Raw genomic sequence first — 23,818 nt, 5'->3', positions numbered from 1 at the left:
TAAATTCCTGACACCACAGTAAGTAAAGCAAAGCTCTTCTCTAAATCACCAGCCACGAATACTAAGCGAGCCAGGAGGGGAAAGAAAAGAAAGAAGTCACAAAAAAATATAGAAAGATATATATAAATATAAAGTTTGAGCAAAACCATCACCCTTAACCAGTTCAGCTACAGCCTCCCCGCTCACCCGTCCCCTGAAGCTGACATTCTAACTGGCTGTGGTTTCCAGAGTGTGTCCATCTTTGTGTGTGTATTTGTGTGCGAGCTTGTGTGTTTCAGACCACCCACAGTTAGTCACAGATCAGAGAAAACCGCCTTGACGGCCCAGTGATATACTGGTCCACTCCCTCCCTCTCCCTGCCGTTTTCTGTCTCTGTCTGTTCATCGCTGTCTTTGCTCTGATTATTCCCCATTATACATATTATACATATTATATGCGCATTACATATATATATATATAAATATATATGCACACTTACACGCAAAGACATGCACACACACACACACACACACACACACACACACACACACACACACACACACACACACACACACACACACACACATACACACACAAAAAACGTTGGCCCTCTAGGTGCAGTGGCAATAAAACTAGGAACAAAGGCTTTGCTTGCTTTGAATAAATGTCAACTCTTTTAAGTTATCTCTTTCATTTTAAAAGGAGCCCAAGGCCTCATGGTGTGCGATTGTGTACAGCTTGTTTATGCATGTGCGCATGTGTGTGAAGGCGTGTGTCTGTGTATGTCTGCAAAACATACCTGCAATGAGAAAGCTCGGAGCGCAGGGATGGGTACTAGAGCAGCCATGAAAAATGCAATCATGTTGTTGATGGAAGTCAGAGCCACACTGGTGCCGGTGCGACGCAGACAGTCTCCTGTCCGCTCCTTTACAAAAGCAAAAAACAAAAACAGAAGACACAAATCAGAAGAGAGCAAAAAAGAGGACAGGACAAGGGAAGAGAGGAGAAGAGGCTTTTAAAGGTACCTTGAAGGGTATGTTGCTTTCAGTTTCTGTGAAGGAGTGAGCCAACAAAAACATATCATCCACACCAATCCCCAGTGCCAGGAAGGGAAGCACCTGGAATAGGAAAAACATCAGTCGAGAATAAAGGGTCTGAATGATCATTCAGCATGTGGAATCAAACTCTGTGATTTAAATCAAAGGAGGACCTCCTTAAATTTAAATGTGCTTATGAACTGAATGATGTACGCCGCTCCCTTTATGTTGTACCTGTGTCGTAGCGGCGTTGAAGGAGAGGCCAAGCAGGGAGCAGAGACCCAGTCCAGCTGCCACTGACAGAGCCACCAACAGCACCCCAGCCAACCCAACAGCCCCCTGGGATTTGGCGCAGTCCCATCTCAGCATGGTCACACAGGCATAGGCCAGCTGGAGAGGAGAAAATGTATTATTATTAAAGACAGTGAAATGATACAAGATACTTATTATCCATTAATAATGGGCAAACGTCAGTGACTATAATCACCATGAGCAGGTATCCTCCAGCCACCCTGATGACGCTGACATCAGAGAAGGATTTCATGATGTCATTGAGGGTTGTGGTGGAGAAAGCGTGGATGGACTGACTGGAGTTTGCTGGAATACTCTGGTGAACCACCTGATGGGGAAACATCAATCAACTGTTAAAGCGTTCTGCTGAAGAATAAAAAAAAACATACTACCCAATTTATAACTAAGCACTGTGGAAGAGCAACTGAAGGAATATGGACCTTGTTACACACATGGTTCAAAATCCCCCTAAACTACTACAGCCCTATATCTCAGGACCCCCTAAAATTTCTGTTTGAAATGTGCATGGCTGTGAAAGCGAGTAAGACGGCCCGAGTGTGTTTTTACATGTGCTAGCATGTGTGTGTGCGTGCATAAGTATGACAACTGAGGAGTAATGAGCACAGATGCCAGAGGTTGTGAGGTCAAAGGTGAAAAAGGATGGGATCGCATGGCTCAGAAGGCGTCTCCTGGTACTTCATGCCCATGAAGGAACCAAAGCGCCTGAAAGCCATTTACCTGTAAGCGTTCGACCATCATTTGCTATCTCGTACAGATCTGCGCTTGTACTTTAATATGTCGGGCTGGGGGGGCCTCATGTCTCTGTTTACATTTGAGTTTTGTTACCCCTCCTCCCCTCCCCAAATGCCCCTCCCTCCCGCTGTGCTTAGCCTCGCCGTGGTGGGTGTCAGCTATCACAGCAACAGCTTGTTCCTATAACTAGGGTCCTGACAGAGAGGGAGACGATTGGCCTACCACACACACAAACACACACTAACCCGGTGCTCTGGTCTGCCCTGCGATTCAGTTTACAAGGGAGCTGAAGACTGATGGAATTCAGACACTGCAGATTAAAGTCTCAGTGCGCTTGTGTGTGTGTTTATGTGTGTGTGTCAGTGAAGATGGCATGAGGACAAGGAAATGAGCTCTAATTTTTCTCCCCCTCCTCCTACATGATCTCAGTGACAACAAAATATCTTTATTTCTGCCCTGCTGTCCTTGAAGCATGGCGCGTTTAAAGGAGCGTGAAATCTGTGCGCGAGTTCATACCTCGACAAACTTTCTCTGCCAGGACTCAAGGATGGCGGTGGCTTTCTCCTCATTCCAGTTAATGTCGTGGATTTCGTAGTCGTCCTTAAAGTGCTCATATAGCTGCTTAGGACTCATCAGCAGGAACATGGTCTGGAGAGCCTCCGCACTGCAAAACATGCAAACAAAGTTTAGTACACATCAGGAATGATGAGCAACTCTTAAAAAAACCATAATGTAACCATTAAGTCTGAGTGTTTAGATGTTCCTTGTATCTGAAAGCAGGTGCCGTCTCTTCTAAGATTTGTCCGCCTGCCTGCTTGCCCATCTGCCAGTGTAAACAACTAAAAGCAGGTGTTATCTAGTCTGTCTGCTCATCTCTAGGCTGCAGTCCCAGATGTCCTCAGGTTTTCTTGGCACCAGCAAAGTAAGCAGCAGTGCCGCTCAAAATGTGAAAGAGATGATCATAAATCACATCCAAGAATAAGTGTGGCTCTTGCAGATGGGCCTGGAATCCTCTTTCATTCAAGGCTCTCTTGGGTCTGTGGAGGGGGGCTTGATCTGGGCTCTGACCCAGTGCTCTCACTCCATTTGTACTGGCCATGCTTTTATAGCCAGTTGAACTCTGAAGATTGTCTTATAAAGAGCCCTGGGTTAGATAAAAGTGAATTTGAGTGTTATTCGCCTCCTTGTTTTTCTTCTTCTTCTTTGGTCCTGCACACAACAAATGTGCAGCAGGGTGGTGGGGCTTTATGTGACTGTCAATCATCTTTAATTGGCTGATCCCAGACCGGGGTCATTCAGGAAACTGATCCCTCTCGATATGAGGCATTCCTAGCATGTGTCTTCACTGCTGTTAGGGGGTTCCATAGATTCAGAGGGGAACTCGAGGCCTACTTGGCTGGTAGTGATCGCGTCGCATCCTTGCTATTGGATCCTTTAATCACACAAGAGGAAGACAATGTATAAATATACCCACAAAAACACACACACACCTCAGCAGAGCATCCTGGCTGTTCTTGACCCGCCCTCCCAAAATGAGCTCCTCTTGCCAGTGCATGAACTTCCGGCTAAAACCATGGCAACCACCCTGGAGACGGCCAGCAATGTCAGGACTCTGAATAAGAAAGCAGAAATGTCAATATGCGCGCCTCTTTGGTTTACTTTGTGTGCACTGTAAATAATTACTAAAGTTGCACTCTTTCATGCGAGGTTACCTCTCCTAGCTCCTTGTTAGGTGCACTGAGGGGGCAGTCAGGGTCTAAGGGGTCTAGACATGGTCTGTTCATGTAGGCATGTCCCACCTGAGGAATCAAACAATGTTAGAGATGTCTCAGTACACAATAAGAGGTGTAAACATAGATGACACGCAGCCTTGTTTAGTAAAGATATCCATGTAATTTTTTCTGTGCATCACCTGGGCTTTGTCCAGCATCTCCTTGAACCCTTCCAGTGAGGTGAACTGGCTCAGCTCCTCCATCAGCTTGACTGGATCTAGATTCATCCACTGGATATCTTGCATACCCCTGCAGAGCAAAGACACACTTTATAATGGCAACAAACACACACACACTGATTTTACATTATTTGTAGGAACTTAAGGAAGGAAGGCAACGTAAAATAGCTTTTATGAGCATGTGCCCACACGGCTACGTGGCTTTGAATTCTTCGCTAATGTTTACTCTGGGCAGGAAAACTTTTACTTCAGTTTCTCTCTCGCTCCTTTGTTGTGGTGGGCTACACAGGAGGCTAGCTGCAGATACAGGATAAAATAGCGTTTATTATCCTGTTTCACGCTGCCACAATGCCCAGGGAAAAGGCACAGTGGCTGCCTGCTCACTTTCATTCCTCAATGCCCTGCACTGAGTCATAACAATTACCTCTGCCTCCCAAACATCTTGATAAGGAGGGAGGGAAGGGAGAGGCCAGGAGGATGGAAGGCAGGGAAAGGGAAAACGGGCGAGGGATGAAATGTACATGGACAAATAACCTGTTTGTTAGCTTCATCTGTACTGCGCTGGTTTGCTCTGCAATGTGGCCTACATCAGGAAATGTAATGCACTTGCTCAAGGAAAATAAGAATTTTGGAAAAACTGGAGGAATTATGTTTGTGGTTTGTGATTCAGCGAGACAAAGGGAAATAAAATTATCCCAAAGTATCTGAACTCCAAGCTGAATCTCCCCCCGATGGCTCATGAAGAGAGCTGCTCTCCTATTCCCACATACCAGGGTCCCCCTTTTGCTGCTGGTTGCAAAGACACTCCTTTATCAGCTAGTTTTTGCTTGACTGGACCGGGCCTGGGCCCTTTTGTTTTTTCATAGATTGCTGCTTTTTGTTCTCCCCAGTTCTCTCACTCTCTTTCTCTCCCACTCTTCACTCATTCTCTTTCCCGATCCCCCCTCCCCTTTTCTTGCTCTCTATCATACTCTTATTTCTTCTGTTTTTGAGTTGGTTTTTTTTGTTTTGTTTTTTAAAAAAATGGTTGGAGCAGAAGCTGAATAAAGGGACAGTCCCGCCAGTGAATGCAACAGGCTCTCGTAAGCTCAACGACGACAACAAATAAATGAAGAAGTTAAATACATTTAATAAATAACAGCAGATGTTGAGCACTGTGTGAATGTTTGGAAGATGTGTGATTCATCAAAGGCCCCCTTCTCTTTCTCTGGTGCTATGCTTTTCACACAAGCCAACAGGGAGATGCTAAGGATGGGAAACTTGTGTTTGTTTCTGTATGTGCTGGTTTGTCATGCAACATACCGCTGTCAGCTAAGACACACACATAAACAAATAATTCCTCTGCAAAGAAACATCTGCTATGATCTAAACTATCTTTTCTAAACTAAGCACACAATTGAAATATCACTTCTGACGAGGAAAAAAAGAGATCCCTTTCAGTGACTCAATTTCTCAAGAGAACTTTATCCCCTGCAGAAAAAAAAATAGAATCTCCAAATGCCCAAATACGCCCAGACTCCACTGTTAACTGTCTTGTAGGCTCTCTCTGTCCTTCTCGGGGGACTTGGGGCTTGAATACTGCCCATTTTATTTGTTGGACAACTTGGGAGCTAGGAGCCCGGGGCATTACCATGAGAATGCCGAGTGTTAGCCGTGAGCTGACAAAGCCAGCCCCCCTCCCTCCTCCGGGGCCCCTGCACTGATGGACACTCACTCGTAAACTGAAAGAATGCTTACCATTGTCTGACCCAAAGGGCTCCCCTGCCACCACCACCACCGCCGCCACCGCCACCGCCGCCTCCCCGCCCTCCGTTCTACCAACCCACCACCCAGTTGCTGTTACAGCCATCTACTCTCTCTCCATCCCTGCCTCGCTTGCTTGCCCGCTGCATCTCTCTCTAACCTTCTCTCTTTGAATTTCTCTGTCAGTACACCCCCTTTCAGTCCCTCTCTGGGCCCTAAAAGAACTCTATTACTGACCAGCACTGTCAGTCACAGCACCCACTGATAGACTACTGAAAGCCCAACTGTATGTCTCCATCCATCATGTGCTAAAAGTGACGGACCCCTCCAAAAGCTCTACTCAGATCAGATGGAAGCAGTGCATAGAAACAGCCAAGCTGTCAATGAAGTGCTTAAAAGTGCACCCAAAAAAAAAAAAAAGTTATGGCAAATATTCCAAGACTTACGGTAAATAGGCAGAGCCTCCCTGTAGCTTGGCCCCTTCCCAAAAGCAGTCCAATGGGGTGATTATCATACAGGGGAACAGCTTGTCAATCATCTGGGATCAGGAAATAGAAAAGAAAGAAGTAAACATCACAAATCAGTGATAAATAAACATAGACACACAAAAAACCCAAACAAAACAAAACAGATATTTCTTCATCGACTTACCCTTTCAATCATGACGTTCTCTATAATGGGGACTCCAGATTTATAGCATATTTTATTAAGATCCCATGATCTAAGAGAAATAAAGGTTTTAGATTAAAAGTTTTATTAAAAAACACATGGGTGCGCGAAGCAGATCTTCACAGAGCATGTCCACTTACTTTCCAAACAATGACACCTGCACTTTGCTGGCGGACAGCGCGGCTTCCATGTGAACCAGCAAAGCTTCCTGGGTGAGAATGTTTGTGCCCTCTTCTTTGGGGGTCTGGATAAGCATCTGTGAGGTAAATACAGACTCCTCTCCCTGCTTTTCCCTTGTGTAGCGAAGCTCTGTGCTCACACGACTGCCAGCTAAAAAAGTAGAAATGAAAAGTGATTAGATAGACAGATAGATAGATTTTCTTTAATGCACACGCAAAGACACTCACACATTTGTATCCTAATACAGAGTAGGTTTTGTGCGTACATATGCACATACACACACACACACTTACACAAGAACACACACATATATTGACCAACGCCCTTGGCCTTCGCCAGTGTTGGTTTTGAAGGCACTTCACACAAGCCAGTGTCTGGCCAAGAGAAATGAGTAATACAGCTTCTTATTGGCTCCTTCTGCGAAACAGATGTGCCCTGTTAGTTAGTGAAACCAGCCTTCTGATGCCCCCAAAACGCTCTACTGCTGCTCTGTTTAGAGCAGCAGATACAGACCGGGACAATCTGAACTCGTAAAAAATAATTATGATGGGCACTTCATCTTTTATTCCTGATGTTTATGCACAGTTTTCAACCTTTAAAGGTTGTTTATTGGAAAATGTGTTCATCTCAGACTCTGTATTTCTCTGCAACGCTTCCTCAGCGGTGTTCTTGTGATATGGCATTGAAAGACATAAAAGTGCGAATGGATAAAGAACGGTGAATATATTCGTGGAGGAAAGAAATATGGCTGTCAGAGACGGTGATGAAGAGAAAAGTTAGAAAGTGGATGAAAAAAAATGTAGAGCGAGAGAGAGAGCGAGGGAGCAAGAGAGAGAGCGAGCTATGTTGTGCTGTGCAATAGACCCCAGCCCCCTAATTACAGGAGGTTGCCCTGAAAAGAGTTTGCCAGCTGGGGGGATCTGTGCCAGTGCCAAGTGGACATGAAACATGCCGCGCTGGATCACAGAGGGCCCGTCTGCCCCTCTTGCTGTCCCACTACACGACAACCCCAGAGAGACAGAAGGGAGGGGAGAAAAGAGGGAAGTGGTGGGAGTTTAGAAACTAGGGCTACCACCTTCTTGATTCTAATTTTTGTCAGTCGTTCACCCAATTTTACTGCACTGCACTTCGCAGCTCCGAGCATCTATTTCTTTTATCCTTTTAACACTCTCCCATCTACCTCTCTCTCCATCTCTTTCTCTCTCTCACACTCTCCCGCTCTCTCTTTTCCCTCACGCTTTCTGGACCTCCCCCTGGCTGGAACAGGCTCCCATAATTGATGGGGAGAAAAGAAAAAACAAACTATTCAGCCTACGCCGCAAAAGTGTGAGATCAGGTTAGAACTGCGGTCCTCTGTGACACAGTCCAATATTTCTAGGCTTCGCTTTCAAGGCTTAATTACATTCGCAGGGCCTCGACACTATCGGGTCACCTTGTTTATTTGCAGTGACTGGTGTCGGGCTTAGTGCATCTCACAAAGAAAACACTTCAAAATGGGACACGCTCTTGTTTGATGTTCTTTGCACAAAAACTTTTCTTTTTTTTCTTTTTTTAAAGCTAATGTATTTATAAACCACAGCAGGACATATGTGAAAGAAATAATTCTGCCTGGAATTTTGGAAATGTTAGAAAATGAGATTTAACTTTTATTAAGTCATTTTCATACTGTCATGAAGTGTAAATACGAGATTTAGTGTAAAACATTTTAATCTTCGTGGCCCCGCTTGGGTTTTCTTGCCCCACTAATTTCCAATCAAAAAGGGAAAAAAAACCACTAAAAAACTGAACACTTTCCGTTTGAGGACCTCTTTGACATCTGTTAAACCTTTTTTGACATTTCGTATGTTAACCTCTGCAGCGTGGGGTTTTGATCCCAACAGGAACTGGGTGGCTCGAAGAGACTCTGGCTCTGTAATTACAGGCCTCCTGAAGTAAATTATAGCTATTTGTGTCTCGTTCCTCCCATCTGGACCACCCAGGCAGCCAGTCCTCTCTCGTTTCTCTCTCCCTCTCTTTCTCGCCTTCTCTCCTCAACCCCCGGTCCGGCCCCAACCACCCGACTTCTAAGCTTCCCCAGCACTCAGCTCTGCTCAAGTTCACCACTCTCTTCATAAGAAGCCTCTCCGTCTCTACCTTTCTTTCCCTGTTCCTCGTCCCCCTTTTCTCTCTCTCTTTCTGAGGCTGTTTTTCCCTTTCTCACTCTTTTTCAGTTTCCCCCCCTCTACCCTCTCCCTTCACCCAGGCTTCGCTCCTCACAGCCTTAAAGAGACAGTTCCCAGAAACTTTCTTCCCACCCTGGGAAGAAAGCACCTTTGAGGGTGTAAAGCTGGGTTTTAACAGCCCAGTGGCTGGGAAGTTTATTACACGAGCGATTCTGAAACATGAAATATTAGTCCTTGTTTGGCAACATGATCAAAATTGAAAAAAATAAAAATAAAAAATAAAAATGGGGGGCTTGGAGATGGGTGAACACAAATGATCGCAGCTCTAAATCACATCCCATCGGTTTGTCGAGATGCTTTCGCGATACTCGACCACCATCTTACAAATTTTAGCAAACAATTCGACTCTGATGGGTGCAACATGTGAATTCATTTACTAGCTTCACCACTAAAAGCACTTTCACAACAGTTATGACATTGGGAAAGTGAAAAGCGAGGGGAAAATGTCATAACAAGCCCTGACATGGTTTCATGGCTGTGGGTGTACAAAAAAAAAAAAAAAAAAAAGTTTTTAAGAAAGCGTGTTTTCATGTGCCGGTGTGTGTGTGTGTGCGTGTGTGTGTGTGTGTGTGTGTACTGAGGTGAAACAGGACTCGGTCTCCACCAACCTCAGTCATTTCCTACCCACCTGACCCTTCCATCCTTACAAGCCAAACAGACAGCATCTCCTAACTCAATAAAACATCTGGCTTCTAGAATGATCCAAGACCACCTTTAAAGGCCTGTTTCTATTCTATTCTATTGTGGTTATGGGTACCTAGTCCCAGTTCCAGGCCATTCTAGGTCAGACCAGGCCGCCTTCAAAGTTTAGTGTGGTAGATTAGCTGGATTAGGGGGCCCCTGAAAGGCCCCACGCTGCTATGGAGGAAGACTCAAGAAGAAGAGGGCTGAAGGTGACATGTATGCTATTACTTGCTATGTAGTGCATTTGACGTTTTTCCTGATTTACACAGCATGACAAGATGAGAAGAAATATGCAGCCGATTTCTACACAAAACTTCCTTTGATAAAATATAGTTCAGGGAAGGTTGCTACGCTACTTTATCACAGCGTAGCAACAATATGAAAAATAGATTAAGTTATCCCTCGCCTGCTGTCTTTTCCCTATGATTTACTTCCTTCTCCACTGTTTTATTCACAAAAGAGCTGCTTTACTTCCTTTTGATTTTCAGCAATGGAGCTAAATGAGACATTCATTCCTTCATCTTGGCACCCAAATAGGCCCCCTTCTTTTGGACCCACCAGAATCTCCACTTTGGATTCTTCAGCCCAGTCCTGCCCTATGGCTTCCCCTAGCCAGGGCGCTGCCTAAAGCAGGCTGCACCCCAGCAGATGGGCTGTTCCTCTATAGAATCCGTCAGTACAGCTCCAGACTGAATGCAAACCCTTTTGTCATTCAACCCTTCAATTTCTTTCAGATGTTTCCCAACAAACAGCAGAATAAAATAAAGAGGGAACGTTTTTTTTTCTCCCCTCAACAAAAGCAAATGGACCAAAACTTTCCCAGCCTGTAAAACAATGCCAGAGTCGGGATGTAAGGGGGGGGGGGGGGGGGGGGGGGGGGAGGCAAGGGGCAAGAAAGAGAAGCTGGCACTTTGCTATCTTACCTATAGAAATACAGTGTATCTGTTTAGCAGCTGTCAAAAACACCATTCACTCAGGAAATGAGCTAAACTACCCGCACACACAAAAAAACAAATGTGGTCTCTGTTTGTCCTGTAACTTTTCCCTGGTATTAAAATAAAAAATAAATAAATACATAAATAAAAAGCTGTCTCCAAATCACACCTTAAAAACTGCATAAAACAGCAAAAACAACATGAAAAATCAGTTTCACTTACTTTCTATTCAGATGTGCCAGTGGTGTTAGCCACCACACATAAATTTCCACGAGGGCTGGCATTTAGGCACTTTCTATTTCCATATGTATAGGCTTGCCTCTGCTAATTATGCTAATCATGGGCAGTGTTGGCCACTGTGAAAAATAGTCACATTAGACACTCCACTGACCGCTAATGCTGCTTAATGTGTGGTTGAAACATACATTCATCCCCGCCTGAAAAGCAAAATTTTTCCACGTTGCTGGTCTCATTCAGATGAGAAATGAATTTATTGAGCCCCAGAAGCATTTCTTTTTTCCCTCCCAAGTACCAAGAAAATGTTCAGTCCCCCTCTCTCTCTCCAGCCCCTCTCACTTCACTTTTTATACTTCCACGGTGTAAAGACAGAGGCAAATGGTGCAAACTCTAAGGTGACTGGTGTCGCTTTATTCCCCCCTGCACCCACCCCACAGCCAGAGACAAAGGTTGCTCTTCAGCGAAGAGATAAAGGGTGCCACACTATACTGATTGAGTTTTTATTATCCCATTTTCGGTTGCATTGCGACCTTTCTAAGGATATCGCATTCAATGTAGCAAAGAGCCTGACAGTCCAGTGCCCTTTTTTCAGCCCAAAGACCTGTTTTATGCTATCACTGTAAACCGGTGATACTCATTACCCAATAAATATATGAAGAGCTTTTGTTTTACAACCAAAGGCAAAAAAGAGAAGAAGAAAAAAGAAAAACCCCCAAACAAACAAGACTTTAAAAAAGGGAAGGTAGAGCACGCTCTTTTGTGCTTCCTGTCTCAGTAGAAGCAAGAGCCATGTGTCTGTCATATGCAGATGTATCTGTAGCTGCTCAGTGTGTGTTTATTTGTTGGGGGGTGGTCTTGGGCTCTCTGTTGAAGAGCGTGTGTGTGTGTTTTGGGGATGCTGAGAACGGAGATGGAATGAGGTAGTCTTGGATTGAGGGATGGAGGGAGAGGGGGTGAAATAAACATTTAGAAGTGACCCAGGTTGACTCTGTCTTGTTTGTTCTCTCTACCAGTGAGGTCCCAGGCCCTGAACGCTGGGAGTTTATTTATCTAGTTGGGGCACCACCGCGCACTATTCACCTTCAATAATACCTCATAGAGCTCCCTTTCTCTGTCTGAACTGGGGCGCTGTGTGCACTCCAATGAATTATAGCATTTACCTGCTGTGCCACTCTGAGGTTTGTTTAGAGAAACCGCTCCAAACGGTGAAACGCCCACGTGTGCATTTGTGCAAACTTTTTTGCTCTCCTCTCTTTAAATCAGTCCACACCTCGGTCTCTTCATATCTTGTCTGATTCCCTGTTATTCTGTATACACTGTATGGTCTTCACCTCCCTCTCTCCTGCATAAGACTTTTTATGGGGCAACTGCTACCCGGATAGTCCTCGTCTCGCTGCGCTCATATTTGGACAGCTTGAGTCTGTGTACATGTCTGTCATGCCTCACCCAAACAACTGCCAAGAAAGATGAGTTTAGTTAAAGTCAGAGTAAACAGCACCACTGTTACATGAAGGCATTTTCTTTACCCTCTTTCCCATACACAGCTTTTCGGCTGCGGCTTGATACGCGCCTGAAAACAATTATCCAAAGGCTGCGCAAAGGCATCCTTAAGTTTTACACATTTTAGTGAAAAAAACAAAACAAAAAAAAGCTTAAGAAAGTAACTTCTCTCATAAAACAAACGGGGCTTTATGGAGAAAGACGTCCACGAGACCGTTTCGCACATGATGTTTGTTCAAATGAGACAGGTAAAAACAGCAGCAAAAAAAAAGGAAAAAAAGTGTGAGCTTGCAATAAACCTTCCACCCTGTTCCTGCCCCCCCACACCATTGTCTCCTCTTATCCTCGTCCTCTTCCTGCGCCTCTTTTTATGATCTTTTTCTTTTCTCCTTGTGAACAATACAGAGCCGGGTCACACGTTGCGCAGGTCATACCTTAACTTTCAAATTCTCACATGTGGCCCAAGCTAGATAAGCAGAACCACAGTGTATACTTTATCTAATTCTAACTAGATAACATGAATGATTTTTTGAAACACAATTTAACTCAATTTAATCCAGGCACTTTGAAAATTGGCAACAAGTGCCATCCCTCGGGCCAGCACTGCAGTTTAAGAAGGATGAAGGAAAAAAAGATGTGCATGGGTGTAAGGTAATTTGATGGGCGATGTCTGTCTCAGATCCTTTAGAGCAGAGGCAGTTAGCCAGAAATAGTTCGTAATCCCCTTGTCAGACAAAACACCCTGATACTCCAGCTTTTATTCTCCACTACACAGGTGTGAGAGCTGAAGGTACGATGAAGCCTTCGACTTATAAGTAGCTCATCCGCTCTGGAAATGCACAAGAGTCCTCAGGTTGAAGTAAACGATATGAATAAAGACGTAAAGAATGCTTGATTGATTGTGAAGTGTAGGCACAAATTCTGTCTCTTTCTCTCTGTCTACACTTTCTAGACACAGACTGCACTGCTGTGCTTCACGGTATTTTGGTCCTGTTGGAGGGAGGAAGCAATTAAAAAAAAAAAAAAGCCCTGGTGGCCTGACTTCACAGAGCAGGCAGACAGACAGGTAGAAATATAAACAGGCGCACACAAAGCCCGGGCAGACAGACGGGAACGCAGTCAGGAACCTGAGGCGGGAAGACAGGCGGCCAGGCAAGCTGCACGCACCAGAAGTGACAAAGATGACAAGTGTGCGTGTTTGTGTATGTGTGTGAAAACTGCAGGGGGCAGCTCCTAGTATGAATATATGATGGGAAGCATATGCTCCTAACACATTCAGATACACACACACACACATTCACATTCAGCTTGGAGTGTTAACACATAAGGTGTCAATTCACAGCTAGTTTCATCTGAACAAATTAGGGTGCAAGTGGGAAAACTTTCATTTATGCCGCTTCTTAAAGTTGCTTTTGATGTAAAGCCAAATTATTTACATGTTTAGATTAGAAAACACAGCAAATAAAACTTAGGAACTAATGTAAAATATATGTTCATAATTTCGTTCCATCAGTCTGAAATCTGATGTCTTACTAGAAGGCATATTTTTTTTTGTGCCCTGGCTTATGTGTATTGGTGCATGTGTCTTTTTCTGCGTGTGCGTACGTGCGTGTGTGTGTAAAAGAGAAAGAGTGAGAGACAGAGGGAGAACTAACCTCTCCTTGTTACCGAACCACTTTACTCTCCATTGAGGCCCTAGCAGCTTTGTCAATGGGCTATTGGTGGAAACAAGGCAGGCAGAAACTTTAGAAAGATGGCCACGGCCTCTTAAAGGCACAGCATTCCTTTTGAGCACCCCCCCAGTTCAACTCTCTCAATCCCACAGCAAAACAACTTGCACACAAACATCTAAACATGTCCTTTAAAAGATGGCTTGGCCAATTAGCTCAAGAGGTAATCCCGAAGCTTTACACTAACCACAGTGAAACCAAAGAAAAGGGACAGTGGCAGCTCTCCTTCTTATTGTGGCAGATGGAGGCGTTTCCTTCAAAGCAAACAATTTCAGTGCCTACATTTTTAAAGATTTTTCTTTTTGTTTCTTTTTTGTTTTATTGTGCTTGATAGAGAACCTTATTTAAATTCCTGCGCAAGTGAAGCGCACAGCCTTCCAACAACCGGCGGCGTGTGATTCCACCAACACCTCCACACAGGTCCTGTGGGAGCCGCCTGTTCCTGTCCTCCAGTGACATGGTGGGCTTAAAAAACCCTATAGAGTCTGTTTATATTCACCAACTGCTGTGGCGCTTTTAGAGCGTGCAAAACAGGTGGGTAAACTTCAGCTGCATTCACTTATATTTTTTTTCTTCTTGTGAGGAGGAGAGAAGGGAGGGAGGGAGGAGGGTAAGGGAGGGAGGTGGTGCCTGCTTGCTTGCCTGCCTGCCTGCTTGCCTCTTGTTGAATGGAATCCAAGAATAGTTAGGGACCACACAGGGAGCTAAGGGGGGGGGGAGGGGTCAGAGCCCTCAAAGATGGCTAACCATTCACACAGTCCATCTGCTGCAGGGATCAGCCCCGGCACTGAAGCCTGGGGGTTTAAAAGGAATTTGGTCAGTGTGAAAAACCAAATAAAGCTGCCTCTGCCGCTGGAAATGTACAGATAACCTTAACTTAAAAAGTTCAGAGGTAAGGAATGGGAGCGCTATCAAGAGAAGAGGAAATTGTAAGATATCCAAAAAAACACGGCAGAAATGTCAGGGATGTGTTTGCTCTCATGATGAAAAGACGTAGAAGATAAAGAAGTCAAAAAACATGAAAAACTGCTGATAAAAACATATACAATGCACAGGAGAGAGTGGCATGAATCTGCTGTATCCAAGGCTGTTAATACTGGTGTGTAGTAAGTAGGACTGTTTTCCTTATATGCTGCTAATGCGATTAGAAATGTGTGCTGTAATTCGAACTTTAATAAAAGCCCCTAAAAAGATAAAAAAAAAATACTTAACTAAGTCCCACAAATCCTCAGTTCTGTCATCAGGATTTCAACAAGACAAGCCATTGTGTCGCTCACTGAACACCTAGTGCCCTCCCACGGCACTGAGATGACACTAACCTGTATCTTCCTGCCAACACATCTCATCATCAGAACTCCAGCTACACTCAGTGGAAAACAACTGAGAATTGTGTACAAACCAGGGGATGTCTGCACCATTTGCTCTATCTCAATCACTCTCTTAGTTTCATGTCACTTTATCAGCTGTCACGATCCAACAAAAGCAAAAAGAAAAAAAAAAGTCCACCAACCAGCTACAACGTAGTGAGGAAGCATACCGAATGATAGCTTTACTGTAGACTCAGTGCCAGCGCCAGACAGCATACAGTTAAGTGTTTAAGACATTTTAACATTTAACTGCTTCGCATGATTACGACCCAAAACAAGCTCCCTAGGGCAACGCATGCACTGTCAAACAGGAAATATCACACACTCACCTTCCACCCATAGCTGTTCAATGTTGGTTTCGATGGCTGCGACTCGGAGTCCCACAGACAGAGCCCCGAAAACTAAGAGTCCAATAAAGAGGACCTTCCCACAGTGCCTCTGGATGTAGCAGCCCAGAGAGAATAGGAAGGCCTGGAACCTCGCCCGGATCCAAAGAGGAGCTTTCTGACCTACTGCCTTCCCCTGGATTGGAAGCAGGAAGAGGATGAGAAAAGAACATTATCATTATTATTATTATTACTATTATACTACACATAATCATGCTTACTGTCTCAAAAAGGTTAGTTGCATATCTTTTCAAACAAGGTTGTGCAAGTAAATTCTAAACATTTGAAGAGACATGCATCTGTATTCAGAGACAACATATGTTTGTTATTTATATCATGCTTTCCATAAAATGGAGACAAGTCGTGGTGCCAAAGAGCTCTGATGCAGGTCTTATGTGTTAAATCTCAGGCTAGACATTATCTGTAGTCCTATCCCAATAATACGATTTAAATGACACTGTGTTGGGACTATTTTGTACTTAATGACATCCTTATTTAAGGAGAGAGATTTCCAGTGTTTTACCTTACAGCCTAGAGGAGCTCCCATAAATAAGAAAAATAAGAGGTGACAATTTCATTCCAAAGCAAAATGCGTGACTTTAAAAAAAGCTGAAAGTTAAAACTGTGAGTTTGTTCTACTGAAAAAGAGCCATTAACACATTTACTATGCAGTTCAAGCTATTTCTATAACTGTAGCCCAACAGAAAAATATTAATGGATATCTTTTGCTTTAATTTGGTTCTACTTCACATTTTATGAATAATTTTACACCCATCTGTCTAATCTCTCATTTGCTGTGAATTGCCACAAATGTCACTGCTGCGCTAGGAGACATTGCTGTAGTGTTGTGGTTTCTCGCAGCAGTGCTGAAACACGTCCAAGCATCCGGGCGGTCCAAAGATGCTTTGTCAGATCAAACTCAATCAGTGAATTCCTTTACAGGACCCACCACATTTCCAAACAGACCCCGGGCCAGTGCGCTCTCCGCTGGCTGCACACAGTCAAAAAAAAAAAACACGCACAACACGCACAACACGCCTGGGATAGGGTATGGGAACAAGCCCTTATCTTTCTTTCTCTCTCTCGCTCTCCTCACGGTGGCTTTTAACAGCAGAAAGCAATGAGAAGCCGATGTCAGTTCAAATAAACAGCAGAGTTAACATACAGCTAAAAAAGAAGACTCGTTCATTTGTTATCGCTTTATTCCGCTCCCAAAATGTCACGCAGGTAGGCTTTTGGTTAACACGGCTCTGTCCAGTTAAAACGATTTATGTTATATTACATCAACTTCTAACGACAATGTTTCCCTTCAGTATTAAATAGTCAAATCAAACCGATCCCGATTTCGCAGTCGTCTCCCCTCAGGGGAGCACTGGTGGTCCCCGGACTCCGGTTTGATAGCTGCTGCTTAAAGTCTACACCGCATTCCCACATGCGACCCTCAAATCCCGATTAGATAACCTAACTCCTAAATAAATAAGCTGCCTTTTTAGGGGAAACCTTTCATTCACATCTGCCGACTGGATGAAAGCTGTATTCACAGAAAAATCCACTCTAGACTGCGACCAGTGTATCACCTTTGAGATCTGTTTGAGTGCGAAAGCAGCGTGGCAGTAGCTGGGTCTCCGGAGTAGGTCTGGGTTCGCAGGCGGCTGGGAGCGTGTGTAACTCGGGGGTAAATCTCCAAAGACGCCGGCCCCTGGGACCCCGCGATCCGAGGCCATAGTCCAAAGAGCGTGAACGGCACGCAGAGCGAAGCGACACAGAATCGGTGCGAGTTCAGAAAAAGCGACAATAATCCAACATAGAAGTAGAGCGCATCCAGCAGCACCGGCAACAAACTAGAAGAACGTTTTCTAGTCTTCCTTTGAGCCAAACAAGTCTCTAAACTCCATCCCAACATTATGCGCCGGAGTCCGTATAGATCCTTCCGTCTTCATTCGTCCCGATGGTGTGTGAACCGACGTCTCAGAGAGGAGTAGTAGCTCTAGTAGTAGTAGTAGTAGTAGCTTATGTCTGAGCCGTCCGTGTCAAGTCTAACTCCGATCCCGTGGCGGTAACATTTGGAGAAGTTCGCCTCTCGGCAAATCCTGAAAAGGAAGGTTTGATGGAAAAGTGCTCCGGCTCCCATTGGCCAAGGAAGAGGCAAATTACTTTGCAAACATCGCCTATTATTAGCTGCTAAGCAACAGCTCACCAAAGTGGAGAGAGAGGGGGACCACCCAGGCTGCTGCTGCCTGGGCTGGAGGGAGGGGGAGGAGGACGGTGGGGAGGAGGGGAAGGGAGAGAGGAACTCTTTCAATAAACTGCGCACGGCCGCGCATGCAAACACACACACCCGCGCGTGCGTGCGTGCGCGCACACATTTACGCACACAGCTCGCTCCCTGCCCCACTCACTTGCTTAGTGAGCATTATTCCCAGTGGCCTGGCCTCCAGTTTGTAGAGGCAATCGCACATGCCATCTATTGATATAACAGCGACAGGCATGCACGCACACACAATTTTCAGATTTTCTGTTTCATCAACACCAGCCAATCAGTGAAAGGAAGAAGGGGGGGGAGAAGGAGAAGAAACGTGTTTTTATAAAGGATTGTAAACATGTGATTCTTCTTTTGTATGGGGGGAATTAGAGATCTTTCAACACTTTTCATATCACTCCAGGGCATCTTATGTTTTGGAGCCTCCACATTTGTTAGACATTTCTAGCTTCCCCAGCCTTTGCTGTGAGTGCAGTTTGTTTCAGGCAGCTGTGGAAAGAAGCGTGTGATCCTGTAGGTTCTTAGCACTAAACAGCTGTAATCTCACCTCTTATGGCCAAAAGCTCCTAAAAGTAGGTTGGTGGGGTTTCTCACATCCTAGAAAATATCACCCCTCAGTCCTGTAAGGCAAGCCTTTTAAAAGACGGGGGAATTATTAGACACGTGCATCTCTTTCATTAACGCCTTGGTGCCGCCTGGTTTCTCTGCGAAAGCCTTATCTCTCTGGAGAGACTTTTGGAGAGTTTCCATGTCTCGCCATGCATGGTTTCATGAGTTCAGAAAGCAGCTCACCTAAGAATAATGTCTGAAAGAAACAAAGAAAGAAAGATTGTTTTCTCTCTCATAAAGTAAGTAAAGGGTGTCTTGGTGGTTTGCTAATGTAAGCCTCCACTGGCCCCACTCATGACTGTATGGGGGTGAAGTACAAACACTTTACTGGATTACAAAGTCATTCTCCACCTAAACACTGACCTGTGCTGCTGTGCAGAACATTTGTCAGGTGGCTGTTACTAATTTGAGGCCCGTTGGGTGACTGTAAAACTATCTGAAGCTAAAGTTAAGCTGTTTGAACATGTCTGTGATGGTGCTATGAGCTCATTTGGTTTATCACTTTGCTGCTAAGTTGTTATGTCAGTTTTCACCGTTTGCATTATATCTAGACAAGAATAAGAGACAGAGAGACATGGGCAGGCTTATAGTGATATTCCATTAAAGGGGCTCTTGCACACCATGAAGAGCATAACACGGGGACTGAAAAATGATCTTTATTTCACAATTTTTCATTTTTTACTACTACTAATAATGAAAAGTCATATGAGGAGTCAGATTGCGGAGTTAGAATAAGAAAGAAGACACCGATGCAAGAATGAGGTACCAGGGATGATATCGGTCTACAATAAAGTCTGATGTACAGGTTCTGGTTGACCAAAACCTATTAATTGTGCACATATAATGAATGATAAAACAATATTAGGTGAGTTATGGATTTTCCAAATTATTCAGATTTTTTTCAATTTCTTTTTATGTTTAGGTGTAGTAATAAAATAAAATACATTTGAAATATTTGGTACGAATGTAAAGTCTAATTAGTTGCCAGAACTTTGAAGAAATATGCAAACTGATTGACTAAAAAAAACTAAGTAAAGCTTACTCAAGATAACTAAGTTAGGGCAACTTAGTACAGTTGTGAATGCCTAAAAAATAAGTAAACTATAAGAGCCTTTGAAAGAACTTCCTGTACCAAGTTTTAAATAAAGTGAACAGAGCCACACACTAGTATAAATAATACTGTTATTCTTTTACATGCGTGCCATGTCGCTATCAAGTTTAATACAACTCAGTAAGATAGTTTTACAAACAGCACTGAATATGTTTGTATAAATATTTTTATTGCATTGCATAAAAAGGGCTTATTAACATCACTGATATGAATTATTAAAAACAGAAACACATATTTTAAATGAGCGATGTCAAACTCATTTTACACTGTGGGCCACCTACAAGCTGACTTCGATCTTATGTTTCTGTCAGTGTGCAGAACATTTAATCCCATGCAAGAAAAAGAAGTACGTCTCGTAATCTATGTGATAAAGAAATGCTGCTGTAGTAAATGAAAGAAATCTGTCAGCACGACTCTTCGAGCTTAAATTGTAAGAAATAAATATTTCGGGTAGCTCATTGCCCAGAATGTCCTGTAATTATAAAATGCCCTTTCTTTTTCTTAAAAAAAAATACTGTGTAGCCACTGTATAAAAATGAAATTTTTGTAGTAGATGGGGGGAAAAAACAGGAACATTTCTATTATTTCATTGATTATTTATTATGTATTTAATTAGGTGTAGTATGAATGGCCATGGGGTGGATATTTATCTGTAGCCAAAGCTGTAAAAATGCTTTTAAAAATCCTAAATGAATGTCCTCCTTTACATTTTCCAAAGCTGTCCAGAGTCCTGGCTGGAAGTCTGCCAGGCCAGTTCTGACTCCTGGGCCTCATGTTTGACAACGCTGTTGTAAGTAGTTAATAGGATAGTGTCATAAAATCACTGATAATTGCAGTAAGAACAAAACATAACGTGACAAATCACATAGAACATGCTGAGTAAACAAAGCATGTTTATATTATTATCATTCTTTTTCATTAGCATCTTTAAACAGCAGCCAGTGAATAGCATAAGCCAATTAATATGAAATATTGCACCAAAAGAAAGTGGTTTTATATTGAGTAACTATGTGCTATTATTTTTGACCAACGCCACTGGTTAATTGTTGAGTAACTCAGATAAGGACAGTAAATATTACTAAAGGTTTCATGAATTTGAAAAATCTGTCAAACTGCTTAGAAAAACCATTGTCATCATCTTCATCATCTTTTAGAGTAAAACAGCACAAATTCACCATCACTCAGTGTGTCATCCTATCTGTGGAGGTGAAATGTAGACTCTCAGGGTACTGTCTTCGGTTCTCATTAACCACCCCTGCCACTCTGCAGATGTTCACCAACATAGCTGCATATTGTAAACACTTCTTCATCTTGATCTTCAGTCACAGGCGTCCATCTGCTCCTATAACCTGCTCATGTCCAGGAGTGGCACTCGAAGGCCTGTTTTTCCCCTTCGTGGAACTGGGCACGGCTTGCCTGGACTGGGTTGGGCCGGGCTGAGTGGTAGAGGGAAACAGGCAGCTGGAAATGGGAGCTCATGTGGAATGTGAGGAATTGGGTTGTGTGGTAGGGGGCCCCTTCAAGCCTAACAAACTCAGGGAGGTCCGAGGCCTGGTCTGGAGGCCTTGGATAAATAAACCATCTGAGATGACCATGCGCTGTGCAGATATCTGCCATCACACCTCCCTGGCTTCTAAACACAAACCACCCAAGCCCTCTCTCCTTCTTTCACCTTTCCATGTCCTTTGTCCCACATGGTGCCTCTCCCAACTTCCTCTTTCTTTATCATCTCCCCTGGTCTGTCTTCCCTGCCTTTATCTCCACTTATCAGAATCAGATTTTTTTCCCCCTTCATCTCGCATTCAGTCTCCCCAGTCCTGCTCTCCCCCCTCCACCTCCCCCTATCTCCATTCCTCCATTTCATCTCTCCCCAGAGACTCCATCCATCGAGCCGTTCATCCATGCATGGCTGGCTGTCCGTCCGGGGTTCTGTATGTGCTATAGGCAGCGCTACAGAACCACTCTGGCACTCAGCCGTCTCACAACAGCAGAGACACTGGGTGTTCAGGCCCACGCTGTTTATTTTCTCAAAGGCTCATGCCGCCTTTTCTCTCATAAAGAATAAATAAAAGCAAAGAGGGTCTTCACGTGGAAGACACACTTAAACCCATATAGCCAGCAAAATGAGCTATTACAAAAAAAACGGTTTATATATAATACTTCAAGAAAGGAGCAGGGAGTCATGTTGCTCAGAAAAGTGCTGAACTGCAGTGCTTTCTGAGGGTTGTGGGAAACCCTCAGAAAGTTTCTGGATTCACTTTTGAAAAAGAAGACCTTTAAAATAAAAATCCTTCCATTAAAATGCACCAATGCAGGAGGTCAAAGCAGAAGTGGCTGTCCTTCTCTTATCCTCTTCTAAAGTTGTGTGTGTCTCTGTGTCGAGCTGCATATCATATTATTATTATGTCCTTTTATGTCCAGTTAATAGTTAACATGCCAATTAGAGAAAGTAATATAATTTAACCAAATTTTACACACTTTCCCAGTATTACCTAAAGGCACTAAAGTATCTTATACATAAAAAATAAAATAAATTAACAAACAATCAAAACTTCAGAAGACTAGTCAGCGATTAGGGCGATAAGATCATAATAATTTTCTACCCCTTCATTACACAATTTTGATATCTTTCAATATTTTGTCATGTGTCTTAATATTTCAGTATACTGAAACATTAATCATCAGAGCATCCCATCCAGACCTAAAAGAGAAAAAGACTCAGACATAACAAGAAGAAACAAACAAAAAAAAAATCTCTGAAAAAAAAAATAAAACAGAACAGCCACAAGCACGTTTAAAGTCAAGCCCCATTTAAATGCACAGATTATGTTGACAGATGACCAAAGCAAATATTTTAGAAAGATAAACAAAAACACCAGATCAGTTTTAAAATTCTGAAAATGTTTGTATTGTTTCAGTTATAAACTAATTTGCACACGATTCGTGTAAAGTTCACAAAGTCACATTGGTGGGAAGATCCTGTAAGTTTTTCCAGCTTGATGACACACACAAACTTTTACTTCCCAGATATCAGTGAAAAGGCTCAAAATTTGCCCGGGTGCTGAGAGACACTTTCTTTATTGAGCATCTCTGTCAGTCTCAGAGCAGAGTCAAAGCTGCCACCCACAGTCTCACACAAGATTAATTATGATAATGCACTCCTATACCCCTTTGTCATCGAAATGAATGGTTGCCTTTCTGGGGGGAAAACACACAAAACCCAGAGAGAGACAGTGAAACACACTTTTCTTTAAGTCTTTGTTCGTGCGGTTGTAACAGAGGTATTGTCAGATGCAGCAACCAGGTGGCAATGGAAACTTAGACCTGTAGCCTTTACAAGAAAGTGCGAACATGCATATGTATGGCAGTGAGAGCAAGCATAGCTGAAATGGTATAGCTTTTCCAAAAAAAAATAGTGCCACACTAGCTTGATTTAAAAGTGTTGAAGCTCATCAGAAAAGCTCCACCTTAAAGATTGTGAAACATCGAGCTCTTCTTCATATGAGACACATTTTTTTCCCTTCAGTAGAAAACTGAGGCTGAAATTGCTGATGTCTTGCATTTCAGACGTCACTGAAGACTTTCTCACAATTTTAAAGCCAATAACAAGCAGCTTTTGCTTAAAGCTGGACAGAATCAAATGAAAAATATCACTGAACGTCTGAGAAACAAACTTTGGGCTGTTCCAGCTAAACACACAGCGGAATGAGACCAGAAAGAACGGAGTATCTGAAGACTTCTTCCTTTGATGTTGCTGAGAAAGATGTGATCCCAGCCGAGCGCCTAATCAAAGTTTCGTTAATTTGCTGGAGAGGGCAAGGGTGTGTGCGGGAGGTTGGGGGGTTACAATGTGACAGACAGCGATATCTGGCTTAGTGTAGGTGTGTCCGAGGAATGTCACAGGGGTTGTTACCCCACACACTGAATCTGTGTCGCCACACACACTCTTTGTTGGCCGAGCAGCATAAGCAACTGTTGTATGTAATACTTGTAAAAGGGGTGTTTGTGTGCATATGTATTCAAATGCTGGTGTGTGTGTCTGTGTGTGTGTTTTTGGTGTGGCGGTAGCATCTTAAAAGGTATAGTGTGTGGAAAAAAAAAAGAGGGAGGGAGGAAATTCATTTGTGGCCAGAGAACACAGAAGACAAATTGAGGAAGTGTTGTGCTAATGTGT

At 43.5% G+C, this 23,818-nt stretch overlaps 1 protein-coding gene across 1 annotated transcript in view; it reads right to left on the bottom strand.

Annotated features, from left to right (window-relative positions):
• ptch2 (patched 2) overlaps positions 1–17,861 on the bottom strand; it is a 28,628-nt gene extending 10,767 nt beyond the window's left edge. Inside the window, exons 1-13 of the mRNA XM_085388127.1 lie at positions 17,242–17,861; positions 15,608–15,800; positions 6,564–6,753; positions 6,406–6,475; positions 6,201–6,292; positions 3,973–4,081; positions 3,773–3,859; positions 3,551–3,672; positions 2,577–2,724; positions 1,504–1,635; positions 1,251–1,406; positions 1,005–1,097; positions 779–904 (exon numbers count right to left, since the gene is read on the bottom strand). Coding sequence (XP_085244253.1) covers positions 779–904; positions 1,005–1,097; positions 1,251–1,406; positions 1,504–1,635; positions 2,577–2,724; positions 3,551–3,672; positions 3,773–3,859; positions 3,973–4,081; positions 6,201–6,292; positions 6,406–6,475; positions 6,564–6,753; positions 15,608–15,800; positions 17,242–17,388 — 1,665 coding nt within the window. The 5' untranslated portion in view covers positions 17,389–17,861. The remainder of the gene's footprint in view (positions 1–778; positions 905–1,004; positions 1,098–1,250; positions 1,407–1,503; positions 1,636–2,576; positions 2,725–3,550; positions 3,673–3,772; positions 3,860–3,972; positions 4,082–6,200; positions 6,293–6,405; positions 6,476–6,563; positions 6,754–15,607; positions 15,801–17,241) is intronic.
• Positions 17,862–23,818: the final 5,957 nt, after the last annotated feature.

Source organism: Rhamphochromis longiceps, linkage group LG18, assembly GCF_057381845.1.
Source record: "Rhamphochromis longiceps isolate RC_006_pf linkage group LG18, R_longiceps_female_GT1.1, whole genome shotgun sequence".
Taxonomy (NCBI): domain Eukaryota; kingdom Metazoa; phylum Chordata; class Actinopteri; order Cichliformes; family Cichlidae; genus Rhamphochromis; species Rhamphochromis longiceps.
This window is presented reverse-complemented; position numbering and strand designations above follow the sequence as displayed.